The 12,131-nt window shown below is 46.2% G+C and overlaps 1 protein-coding gene across 1 annotated transcript; it reads left to right on the top strand.

Annotated features, from left to right (window-relative positions):
* Positions 1-1,073: 1,073 nt before the first annotated feature.
* LOC135537879 (keratin-associated protein 10-3-like) lies at positions 1,074-1,980 on the top strand (the record flags this gene model as incomplete). Its single annotated transcript, XM_064963890.1, has 1 exon — positions 1,074-1,980. A coding segment is annotated over one exon (907 nt), but the record flags the coding sequence as incomplete, so codon positions are not given.
* Between the last annotated feature and the right edge of the window lie 10,151 nt (positions 1,981-12,131).

Raw genomic sequence — 12,131 nt, 5'->3', positions numbered from 1 at the left:
CATTTCACTGTAGAGGTCTACTATGCCTGTTGTATTCAGCATTTCACTCTAGGGGTCTACTACACCTGTTGTATTCAGCATTTCACTGTGAGGTCTACTACACCTGTTGTATTCAGGTCTACTACACTTGTTGTATTCAGGTCTACTACACCTGTTGTATTCGTTACATGTGACTAATACAATAGCATTTGATCTGTTTGGACACTCTGTTCAGAGGCGCTAAGTATTGTCTGTCGGCTGGCAGATAACCCCACCTGAGCAGTTGTTCCATGTGGTTTGTTCCTTCACAGTTTCCTAGAACAAGGGCGGCTCAACTCTCCCAGCATTAACATTCATTTCAGTGTTTTCAAGTGTTTGTGCTACTGATGTTTGTTCACAATAAAAGGGAATTGTCCTGATCAATTATGCATAACCATAATATTATATTCATATTCAAATTAAATACTTTATAGTTCATATTGTTTTTAATTAAGTAAAATCAGAAATCAATTTGAACAGTGATTTTAATTGTTCACAGTCCACACCAATAAATCCCTCATGGTTTTATAAGGTTCTTCACAGCAGTAGAGAATTCTAAAGCAGTGGTTTACAGTAGTTCCCATGAGCTTCAGTCACTGTTCTCACATCAAATACACTGCTGTGCTGTTCTCACATCAAATACACTGCTGTGCTGTTCTCCATCAAATACACTGCTGTGCTGTTCTCACATCAAATACACTGCTGTGCTGTTCTCACATCAAATACACTGCTGTGCTGTTCTCACATCAAATACACTGCTGTGCTGTTCTCACATCAAATACACTGCTGTGCTGTTCTCACATCAAATACACTGCTGTGCTGTTCTCCCCTCAGTAACACAATAAAGTAACACATACTTTAAATAAAAGTAAGAAAATAATAAACATGACGATTATAAAACAAACAGTAAACAAAACCTCTCATATACAATCATATTTAATATAACCTGAGAAAATAAGAAACCTCTAACAGAAAGTACTGTACATATCAACATATCAAATAAAGCACTATTGTCAACCAGCAACAGAAGTAATTAATGGTGATGTGTGCCACAGAATAGGAAGTGGCCATAAAAAGTGTATCCTGCCGCCTACTGCTGCTGCCTACTGCTGCTGCCTACTGCTGCTGCTGCCGCCTACTGCTGCTGCTGCCGCCTACTGCTGCTGCTGCCGCCTACTGCTGCTGCTGCCGCCTACTGCTGCTGCCTACTGCTGCTGCTGCCGCCTACTGCTGCTGCTGCCGCCTACTGCTGCTGCCTACCTGCTGCCTACTGCTGCTGCTGCCGCCTACTGCTGCCGCCTACTGCTACTGCTGCTGCCGCCTACTGCTGCCGCCTACTGCTGCTGCCGCCTACTGCTGCCGCCTGCTGCTGCCGCTGCTGCTGCTGGCCTGCTGCTGCCGCCTACTGCTGCCGCTACTGCTGCTGCCGCCACTGCTGCTGCCCCTGCTGCTGCTGCAGCCTACTGCTGCTGCTGCCGCCTACTGCTGCCGCCTACTGCTGCTGCCGCCTCCTGCTGCTGCCGCCTACTGCTGCTGCCCGCCTACGCTGCTGCCGCCTACTGCTGCTGCCGCCTACTGCTGCTGCCCGCCCGCTGCTGCCGCCGCCTGCTGCTGCCGCCGCCTGCTGCTGCTGCCTGCCGCCTGCTGCTGCTGCCGCCTGCTGCTGCTGCCGCCTACTGCTGCCCGCCTGCTGCTGCTGCCGCCTACTGCTGCTGCGCTGCCGCCTACTGCTGCTGCCACCTACTGCTGCTGCCGCCTACTGCTGCTGCTGCCGCCCACTGCTGCCGCCTACTGCTGCTGCTGCCTACTGCTGCTGCCGCCTACTGCTGCTGCTGCCTACTGCTGCCGCCTACTGCTGCTGCTGCCTACTGCTGCCGCCTGCTGCTGCTGCCGCCTGCTGCTGCTGCCGCCTACTGCTGCTGCCGCCTACTGCTGCTGCAGTCATTTAACCATTCATTGTAGCCATTGAGACTCTGCACAGTTGCTTTATAATGATTATTTTTGTACGTAAATTCACTTGTTCATTCCTGGTATTAATACATTCGGATTTAATCAACAAATAGTCGCTTTACAAAAAGGTTAAGGGTACAAGACCGTACATATCTGGCTGTGTTGGCAAAATCACTACATATCCCATCAAGCCAAGCGGGGAGGGGCTGCCCGTTGTCATGGTTCCAAGACCAGTCAGGAACGTTAATAATAATAATAATATAATATAGGAACGTTCAGAGCCAAGCGGGGAGGGGCTGCCCGTTGTCATGGTTCCAAGACCAGTCAGGAACGTTCAGAGCCAAGCGGGGAGGGGCTGCCCGTTGTCATGGTTCCAAGACCAGTCAGAAAAGTTCAGCTGACCCTACGCCAGTGGATCTCTAAACTGAACTTGGATCCGGGTTAAGTAGCAATGATATTCTTCGCCACAGTTATCTTACCACACAACAGATAGCTCGTGACAACAGATAGCTCGTGACAACAGATAGCTCGTGACAACAGATAGCTCGTGACAACAGATAGCTCGTGACAACAGATAGCTCGTGACAACAGATAGCTCGTGACCAATCATGACTATTCAACAAAACAAAGAATTTAAGCTTCTTTCCCAGGGAATTCCTTAGTTACACGATGGAATAACTAGCAAAGGAGTTTTGAAGTTGAGGGTGCAGTATATATGATGTTTGGCAATGAGGACTAAAACTAGCCAAGTTCAGCTAGCCAGCTAGTTTAGCCCAGTAAGGAGAGGGACTTAGCTAGATAGTGTAGTCAGTATCAGGCCAGTAAGGAGAGGGACTTAGCTAGATAGTGTAGTCAGTATCAGGCCAGTAAGGAGAGGGACTTAGCTAGATAGTGTAGTCAGTATCAGGCCAGTAAGGAGAGGGACTTAGCTAGATAGTGTAGTCAGTATCAGGCCAGTAAGGAGAGGGACTTAGCTAGATAGTGTAGTCAGTATCAGGCCAGTAAGGAGAGGGACTTAGCTAGATAGTGTAGTCAGTATCAGGCCAGTAAGGAGAGGGACTTAGCTAGATAGTGTAGTCAGTATCAGGCCAGTAAGGAGAGGGACTTAGCTAGATAGTGTAGTCAGTATCAGGCCAGTAAGGAGAGGGACTTAGCTAGATAGTGTAGTCAGTATCAGGCCAGTAAGGAGAGGGACTTAGCTAGATAGTGTAGTCAGTATCAGGCCAGTAAGGAGAGGGACTTAGCTAGATAGTGTAGTCAGTATCAGGCCAGTAAGGAGAGGGACTTAGCTAGATAGTGTAGTCAGTATCAGGCCAGTAAGGAGAGGGACTTAGCTAGATAGTGTAGTCAGTATCAGGCCAGTAAGGAGAGGGACTTAGCTAGATAGTGTAGTCAGTATCAGGCCAGTAAGGAGAGGGACTTAGCTAGATAGTGTAGTCAGTATCAGGCCAGTAAGGAGAGGGACTTAGCTAGATAGTGTAGTCAGTATCAGGCCAGTAAGGAGAGGGACTTAGCTAGATAGTGTAGTCAGTATCAGGCCAGTAAGGAGAGGGACTTAGCTAGATAGTGTAGTCAGTATCAGGCCAGTAAAGAGAGGGACTTAGCTAGATAGTGTAGTCAGTATCAGGCCAGTAAGGAGAGGGACTTAGCTAGATAGTGTAGTCAGTATCAGGCCAGTAAGGAGAGGGACTTAGCTAGATAGTGTAGTCAGTATCAGGCCAGTAAGGAGAGGGACTTAGCTAGATAGTGTAGTCAGTATCAGGCCAGTAAGGAGAGGGACTTAGCTAGATAGTGTAGTCAGTATCAGGCCAGTAAGGAGAGGGACTTAGCTAGATAGTGTAGTCAGTATCAGGCCAGTAAGGAGAGGGACTTAGCTAGATAGTGTAGTCAGTATCAGGCCAGTAAGGAGAGGGACTTAGCTAGATAGTGTAGTCAGTATCAGGCCAGTAAGGAGAGGGACTTAGCTAGATAGTGTAGTCAGTATCAGGCCAGTAAGGAGAGGGACTTAGCTAGATAGTGTAGTCAGTATCAGGCCAGTAAGGAGAGGGACTTAGCTAGATAGTGTAGTCAGTATCAGGCCAGTAAGGAGAGGGACTTAGCTAGATAGTGTAGTCAGTATCAGGCCAGTAAGGAGAGGGACTTAGCTAGATAGTGTAGTCAGTATCAGGCCAGTAAGGAGAGGGACTTAGCTAGATAGTGTAGTCAGTATCAGGCCAGTAAGGAGAGGGACTTAGCTAGATAGTGTAGTCAGTATCAGGCCAGTAAGGAGAGGGACTTAGCTAGATAGTGTAGTCAGTATCAGGCCAGTAAGGAGAGGGACTTAGCTAGATAGTGTAGTCAGTATCAGGCCAGTAAGGAGAGGGACTTAGCTAGATAGTGTAGTCAGTATCAGGCCAGTAAGGAGAGGGACTTAGCTAGATAGTGTAGTCAGTATCAGGCCAGTAAGGAGAGGGACTTAGCTAGATAGTGTAGTCAGTATCAGGCCAGTAAGGAGAGGGACTTAGCTAGATAGTGTAGTCAGTATCAGGCCAGTAAGGAGAGGGACTTAGCTAGATAGTGTAGTCAGTATCAGGCCAGTAAGGAGAGGGACTTAGCTAGATAGTGTAGTCAGTATCAGGCCAGTAAGGAGAGGGACTTAGCTAGATAGTGTAGTCAGTATCAGGCCAGTAAGGAGAGGGACTTAGCTAGATAGTGTAGTCAGTATCAGGCCAGTAAGGAGAGGGACTTAGCTAGATAGTGTAGTCAGTATCAGGCCAGTAAGGAGAGGGACTTAGCTAGATAGTGTAGTCAGTATCAGGCCAGTAAGGAGAGGGACTTAGCTAGATAGTGTAGTCAGTATCAGGCCAGTAAGGAGAGGGACTTAGCTAGATAGTGTAGTCAGTATCAGGCCAGTAAGGAGAGGGACTTAGCTAGATAGTGTAGTCAGTATCAGGCCAGTAAGGAGAGGGACTTAGCTAGATAGTGTAGTCAGTATCAGGCCAGTAAGGAGAGGGACTTAGCTAGATAGTGTAGTCAGTATCAGGCCAGTAAGGAGAGGGACTTAGCTAGATAGTGTAGTCAGTATCAGGCCAGTAAGGAGAGGGACTTAGCTAGATAGTGTAGTCAGTATCAGGCCAGTAAGGAGAGGGACTTAGCTAGATAGTGTAGTCAGTATCAGGCCAGTAAGGAGAGGGACTTAGCTAGATAGTGTAGTCAGTATCAGGCCAGTAAGGAGAGGGACTTAGCTAGATAGTGTAGTCAGTATCAGGCCAGTAAGGAGAGGGACTTAGCTAGATAGTGTAGTCAGTATCAGGCCAGTAAGGAGAGGGACTTAGCTAGATAGTGTAGTCAGTATCAGGCCAGTAAGGAGAGGGACTTAGCTAGATAGTGTAGTCAGTATCAGGCCAGTAAGGAGAGGGACTTAGCTAGATAGTGTAGTCAGTATCAGGCCAGTAAGGAGAGGGACTTAGCTAGATAGTGTAGTCAGTATCAGGCCAGTAAGGAGAGGGACTTAGCTAGATAGTGTAGTCAGTATCAGGCCAGTAAGGAGAGGGACTTAGCTAGATAGTGTAGTCAGTATCAGGCCAGTAAGGAGAGGGACTTAGCTAGATAGTGTAGTCAGTATCAGGCCAGTAAGGAGAGGGACTTAGCTAGATAGTGTAGTCAGTATCAGGCCAGTAAGGAGAGGGACTTAGCTAGATAGTGTAGTCAGTATCAGGCCAGTAAGGAGAGGGACTTAGCTAGATAGTGTAGTCAGTATCAGGCCAGTAAGGAGAGGGACTTAGCTAGATAGTGTAGTCAGTATCAGGCCAGTAAGGAGAGGGACTTAGCTAGATAGTGTAGTCAGTATCAGGCCAGTAAGGAGAGGGACTTAGCTAGATAGTGTAGTCAGTATCAGGCCAGTAAGGAGAGGGACTTAGCTAGATAGTGTAGTCAGTATCCAGGCCAGTAAGGAGAGGGACTTAGCTAGATAGTGTAGTCAGTATCAGGCCAGTAAGGAGAGGGACTTAGCTAGATAGTGTAGTCAGTATCAGGCCAGTAAGGAGAGGGACTTAGCTAGATAGTGTAGTCAGTATCAGGCCAGTAAGGAGAGGGACTTAGCTAGATAGTGTAGTCAGTATCAGGCCAGTAAGGAGAGGGACTTAGCTAGATAGTGTAGTCAGTATCAGGCCAGTAAGGAGAGGGACTTAGCTAGATAGTGTAGTCAGTATCAGGCCAGTAAGGAGAGGGACTTAGCTAGATAGTGTAGTCAGTATCAGGCCAGTAAGGAGAGGGACTTAGCTAGATAGTGTAGTCAGTATCAGGCCAGTAAGGAGAGGGACTTAGCTAGATAGTGTAGTCAGTATCAGGCCAGTAAGGAGAGGGACTTAGCTAGATAGTGTAGTCAGTATCAGGCCAGTAAGGAGAGGGACTTAGCTAGATAGTGTAGTCAGTATCAGGCCAGTAAGGAGAGGGACTTAGCTAGATAGTGTAGTCAGTATCAGGCCAGTAAGGAGAGGGACTTAGCTAGATAGTGTAGTCAGTATCAGGCCAGTAAGGAGAGGGACTTAGCTAGATAGTGTAGTCAGTATCAGGCCAGTAAGGAGAGGGACTTAGCTAGATAGTGTAGTCAGTATCAGGCCAGTAAGGAGAGGGACTTAGCTAGATAGTGTAGTCAGTATCAGGCCAGTAAGGAGAGGGACTTAGCTAGATAGTGTAGTCAGTATCAGGCCAGTAAGGAGAGGGACTTAGCTAGATAGTGTAGTCAGTATCAGGCCAGTAAGGAGAGGGACTTAGCTAGATAGTGTAGTCAGTATCAGGCCAGTAAGGAGAGGGACTTAGCTAGATAGTGTAGTCAGTATCAGGCCAGTAAGGAGAGGGACTTAGCTAGATAGTGTAGTCAGTATCAGGCCAGTAAGGAGAGGGACTTAGCTAGATAGTGTAGTCAGTATCAGGCCAGTAAGGAGAGGGACTTAGCTAGATAGTGTAGTCAGTATCAGGCCAGTAAGGAGAGGGACTTAGCTAGATAGTGTAGTCAGTATCAGGCCAGTAAGGAGAGGGACTTAGCTAGATAGTGTAGTCAGTATCAGGCCAGTAAGGAGAGGGACTTAGCTAGATAGTGTAGTCAGTATCAGGCCAGTAAGGAGAGGGACTTAGCTAGATAGTGTAGTCAGTATCAGGCCAGTAAGGAGAGGGACTTAGCTAGATAGTGTAGTCAGTATCAGGCCAGTAAGGAGAGGGACTTAGCTAGATAGTGTAGTCAGTATCAGGCCAGTAAGGAGAGGGACTTAGCTAGATAGTGTAGTCAGTATCAGGCCAGTAAGGAGAGGGACTTAGCTAGATAGTGTAGTCAGTATCAGGCCAGTAAGGAGAGGGACTTAGCTAGATAGTGTAGTCAGTATCAGGCCAGTAAGGAGAGGGACTTAGCTAGATAGTGTAGTCAGTATCAGGCCAGTAAGGAGAGGGACTTAGCTAGATAGTGTAGTCAGTATCAGGCCAGTAAGGAGAGGGACTTAGCTAGATAGTGTAGTCAGTATCAGGCCAGTAAGGAGAGGGACTTAGCTAGATAGTGTAGTCAGTATCAGGCCAGTAAGGAGAGGGACTTAGCTAGATAGTGTAGTCAGTATCAGGCCAGTAAGGAGAGGGACTTAGCTAGATAGTGTAGTCAGTATCAGGCCAGTAAGGAGAGGGACTTAGCTAGATAGTGCCTTAGTCAGTATCAGGTGCTGATAAAGGAGAGGACTTGGCTAGATGGTGTAGTCAGTATCAGGCCAGTAAGGAGAGGGACTTAGCTAGATAGTGTAGTCAGTATCAGGCCAGTAAGGAGAGGGACTTAGCTAGATAGTGTAGTCAGTATCAGGCCAGTAAGGAGAGGGACTTAGCTAGATAGTGTAGTCAGTATCAGGCCAGTAAGGAGAGGGACTTAGCTAGATAGTGTAGTCAGTATCAGGCCAGTAAGGAGAGGACTTAGCTAGATAGTGTAGTCAATGTATCAGGCCAGTAAGGAGAGGGACTTAGCTAGATAGTGTAGTCAGTATCAGGCCAGTAAGGAGAGGGACTTAGCTAGATAGTGTAGTCAGTATCAGGCCAGTAAGGAGAGGACTTAGTAGATAGTGTAGTCAGTATCAGGCCAGTAAGGAGAGGGACTTGAAAAGCTAGATAGTGTAGTCAGTATCAGGCTGTGGGAGAGGGAAGTAGATTAATATATATACATTATACATAGTTAACTAGTGCACTATTATTTTTTGTTACGTGTAGTTACACAAGGTATGCACTCTACAGTGTATTGAGTACTTAATGGTGATTAAATGCAGTACTCAAGCAGACAATAGCAGTAGCCTTAAAGAGCATATGAGGTTATGTTAAATATAGCTAGAGTAGCGTGATCCTTGAGCCAAAGCTGACAACATGAGTGGTTGTCTGTTCATGCAGATATAAGAAGAATAACTTAAAGGTGCTACATTCTCAATGTCTCCCCCGTGTGGAAGGTGGGGGAACTGCAACAGCTTTATGCTGCATTCTAAACAAATCTCCCCCTTCTCTGCATTCTACTTCCCTGTAACATGATGGAGACTGACGCCTGAGCCTTTAACTTTCGGTTTTGATCCACCAGCTTCAAAAATGTTTTTTGTCTTTTTTTGTTATTGAAAAGATAGTTCACAGTGATTTAGATGGTACAATGATTCCCTACACTATTCAGTACTTGTTTTCTCACATAAACTGAAATTGAGCGAACAGTGTTGAATTTTTGCAACCAGGAAATTTCCACTTGAGTGGAATGTTACAAGATAACACAGCCACAAAGTCAAAACAACTTTCCCATTTTTTTTACAACAGATTCCCTCTCTGGTGGGAGAAAAGAAAACATGTATATCACAGCCAATCACATCACTATCGGTTAAGTAATCCTGTTAAACACTATCATTCCACTATTGGTGCAGATATATTATGGACATTTTGTGAAATTACAATTTGAAAATAAAACACATACATGCGTAGTACCTTTAATTCTAAATCCAAGTGGTTTCAAGCCGAGCTTAGTAGCCTGCACTGAAATTCTATTTAGATGCCCATCTTTATAGTAATGATTCAGTGGTCCTTAGTCTTAAGTCATATTCATGCAGAAGTGTGTGTGATTTGTGTGATAATATAAACATGTAGATGTCTACAAAACATAATTTAAACCCTCTGCGACGTCATGCTGAAATAAGAGGCAACATCTAACGTGATATTTGCACCTACCAAAGCATTGCCTGAACAATGAAAACATTCCAATAATACATTTGAATCTTTTCAAATTCAGTAAATGGAGCGTATAAAAACCATCTATGGCTGTCAGGTTATTAGCACACAGAAGATACGTAAAGTCAGGAAATCATGATGGCTGTCAGGTTATTAGCACACAGAAGATACGTAAAGTAAGGAAATCATGATGGCTGTCAGGTTATTAGCACACAGAAGATATGTAAAGTCAGGAAATCATGATGGCTGCTGCAGAGATGTTTCCAATAGTCACTAACACACTGATCTGTGTTCTGGACACATCCTACATCACTAACACACTGATCTGTGTTCTGACACACCCTACATCACTAACACACTGATCTGTGTCCTGACACACCCTACATCACTACCACACTGATCTGTGTTCTGACACACCCTACATCACTAACACACTGATCTGTGTCCTGACACACCCTACATCACTAACACACTGATCTGTGTCCTGACACACCCTACATCACTAACACACTGATCTGTGTCCTGACACACCCTACATCACTAACACACTGATCTGTGTTCTGACACACCCTACATCACTAACACACTGATCTGTGTCCTGACACACCCTACATCACTAACACACTGATCTGTGTCCTGACACGCCCTACATCATTAACACACTGATCTGTGTCCTGACACACCCTACATCACTACCACACTGATCTGTGTTCTAACACACCCTACATCACTAACACACTGATCTGTGTTCTGACACACCCTACATCACTACCACACTGATCTGTGTTCTGACACACCCTACATCACTAACACACTGATCTGTACCTGACACCTTACATCACTACCACACTGATCTGTGTTCTGACACGCCCTACATCACTAACACACTGATCTGTGTCCTGACACACCCTACATCACTACCACACTGATCTGTGTCCTGACACACCCTACATCACTAACACACTGATCTGTGTTCTGACACGCCCTACATCACTAACACACTGATCTGTGTCCTGACACACCCTACATCACTAACACACTGATCTGTGTCCTGACACACCCTACATCACTAACACACTGATCTGTGTCCTGACACACCCTACATCACTAACACACTGATCTGTGTTCTGACACACCCTACATCACTACCACACTGATCTGTGTCCTGACACACCCTACATCACTAACACACTGATCTGTGTCCTGCACACCCTACATCACTACCACATGATCTGTGTCCTGACACCCTACATCACTACCACTGATCTGTGTCCTGACAGTGTTCATAGTGAATGGGGTTGGGGGTTGGTCAGTGTTCATAGAGAATGTGGGTTGGTCAGTGTTCATAGTGAATGGGGTTGGTCAGTGTTCATAGTGAATGGGGGTTGGTCAGTGTTCATAGTGAATGGGGGTTGGGGGTTGGTCAGTGTTCATAGTGAATGGGGGTTGGTCAGTGTTCATAGTGAATGGGGGTTGGTCAGTGTTCATAGTGAATGGGGGTTGGTCAGTGTTCATAGTGAATGGGTGTTGGTCAGTGTTCATAGTGAATGGGGGTTGGTCAGTGTTCATAGAGAATGGGGGTTGGTCAGTGTTCATAGAGAATGGGGTTGGTCAGTGTTCATGGTGAATGGGGGTTGGTCAGTGTTCATAGAGAATGGGCTTTGGTCAGTGTTCATAGTGAATGGGGGTTGGTCAGTGTTCATAGTGAATGGGGGTTGGTCAGTGTTCATAGTGAATGGGGGTTGGTCAGTGTTCATAGAGAATGGGCTTTGGTCAGTGTTCATAGTGAATGGGGGTTGGTCAGTGTTCATAGAGAATGGGTGTTGGTCAGTGTTCATAGTGAATGGGGGTTGGTCAGTGTTCATAGTGAATGGGGGTTGGTCAGTGTTCATAGAGAATGGGGGTTGGTCAGTGTTCATAGTGAATGGGGGTTGGTCAGTGTTCATAGTGAATGGGGGTTGGTCAGTGTTCATAGTGAATGGGGGTTGGTCAGTGTTCATAGTGAATGGGGGTTGGTCAGTGTTCATAGAGAATGGGGGTTGGTCAGTGTTCATAGTGAATGGGGGTTGGTCAGTGTTCATAGCGAATGGGGTTGGTCAGTGTTCATAGCTGAATGGGGGTTGGTCAGTGTTCATAGTGAATGGGGGTTGGTCAGTGTTCATAGTGAATGGGGGTTGGTCAGTGTTCATAGTGAATGGGGTTGGTCAGTGTTCATAGAGAATGGGCTTTGGTCAGTGTTCATAGTGAATGGGGGTTGGTCAGTGTTCATAGAGAATGGGTGTTGGTCAGTGTTCATAGTGAATGGGGGTTGGTCAGTGTTCATAGTGAATGGGGGTTGGTCAGTGTTCATAGAGAATGGGGGTTGGTCAGTGTTCATAGTGAATGGGGGTTGGTCAGTGTTCATAGTGAATGGGGGTTGGTCAGTGTTCATAGTGAATGGGGGTTGGTCAGTGTTCATAGTGAATGGGGGTTGGTCAGTGTTCATAGAGAATGGGGGTTGGTCAGTGTTCATAGAGAATGGGGGTTGGTCAGTGTTCATAGTGAATGGGGGTTGGTCAGTGTTCATAGTGAATGGGGGTTGGTCAGTGTTCATAGAGAATGGGGTTGGTCAGTGTTAAGTGTTGATGGGGGTTGGTCAGACTATGTGGATGGTGATTGGTCAGACTATGTGGATGGTGTTAATGGGGATTGGTCAGACTATGTGGATGGGGATTGGCCAGTGTTCATAGTGGATGGTGATTGGTCAGACAATGTGGATGGGGATTGGTCAGTGTTTACAGTGGATGGTGATTGGTCGACTATGTGAAGGGGGATTGGTCGGTGTTCATAGTGGATGGTGATTGGTCAGACTTTGTGAAGGGGGGTTTGGTCAGTATTTTTAGTGGATGGTGATTGGTCAGACTATCTGAAGGGGATTGGTCAGTGTTTTTAGTGGATGGTGATTGGTCAGACTATGTGAAGGG

This window comes from Oncorhynchus masou, unplaced genomic scaffold (assembly GCF_036934945.1).
Source record: "Oncorhynchus masou masou isolate Uvic2021 unplaced genomic scaffold, UVic_Omas_1.1 unplaced_scaffold_8669, whole genome shotgun sequence".
NCBI classification, from domain to species: domain Eukaryota; kingdom Metazoa; phylum Chordata; class Actinopteri; order Salmoniformes; family Salmonidae; genus Oncorhynchus; species Oncorhynchus masou.
This window is presented reverse-complemented; position numbering and strand designations above follow the sequence as displayed.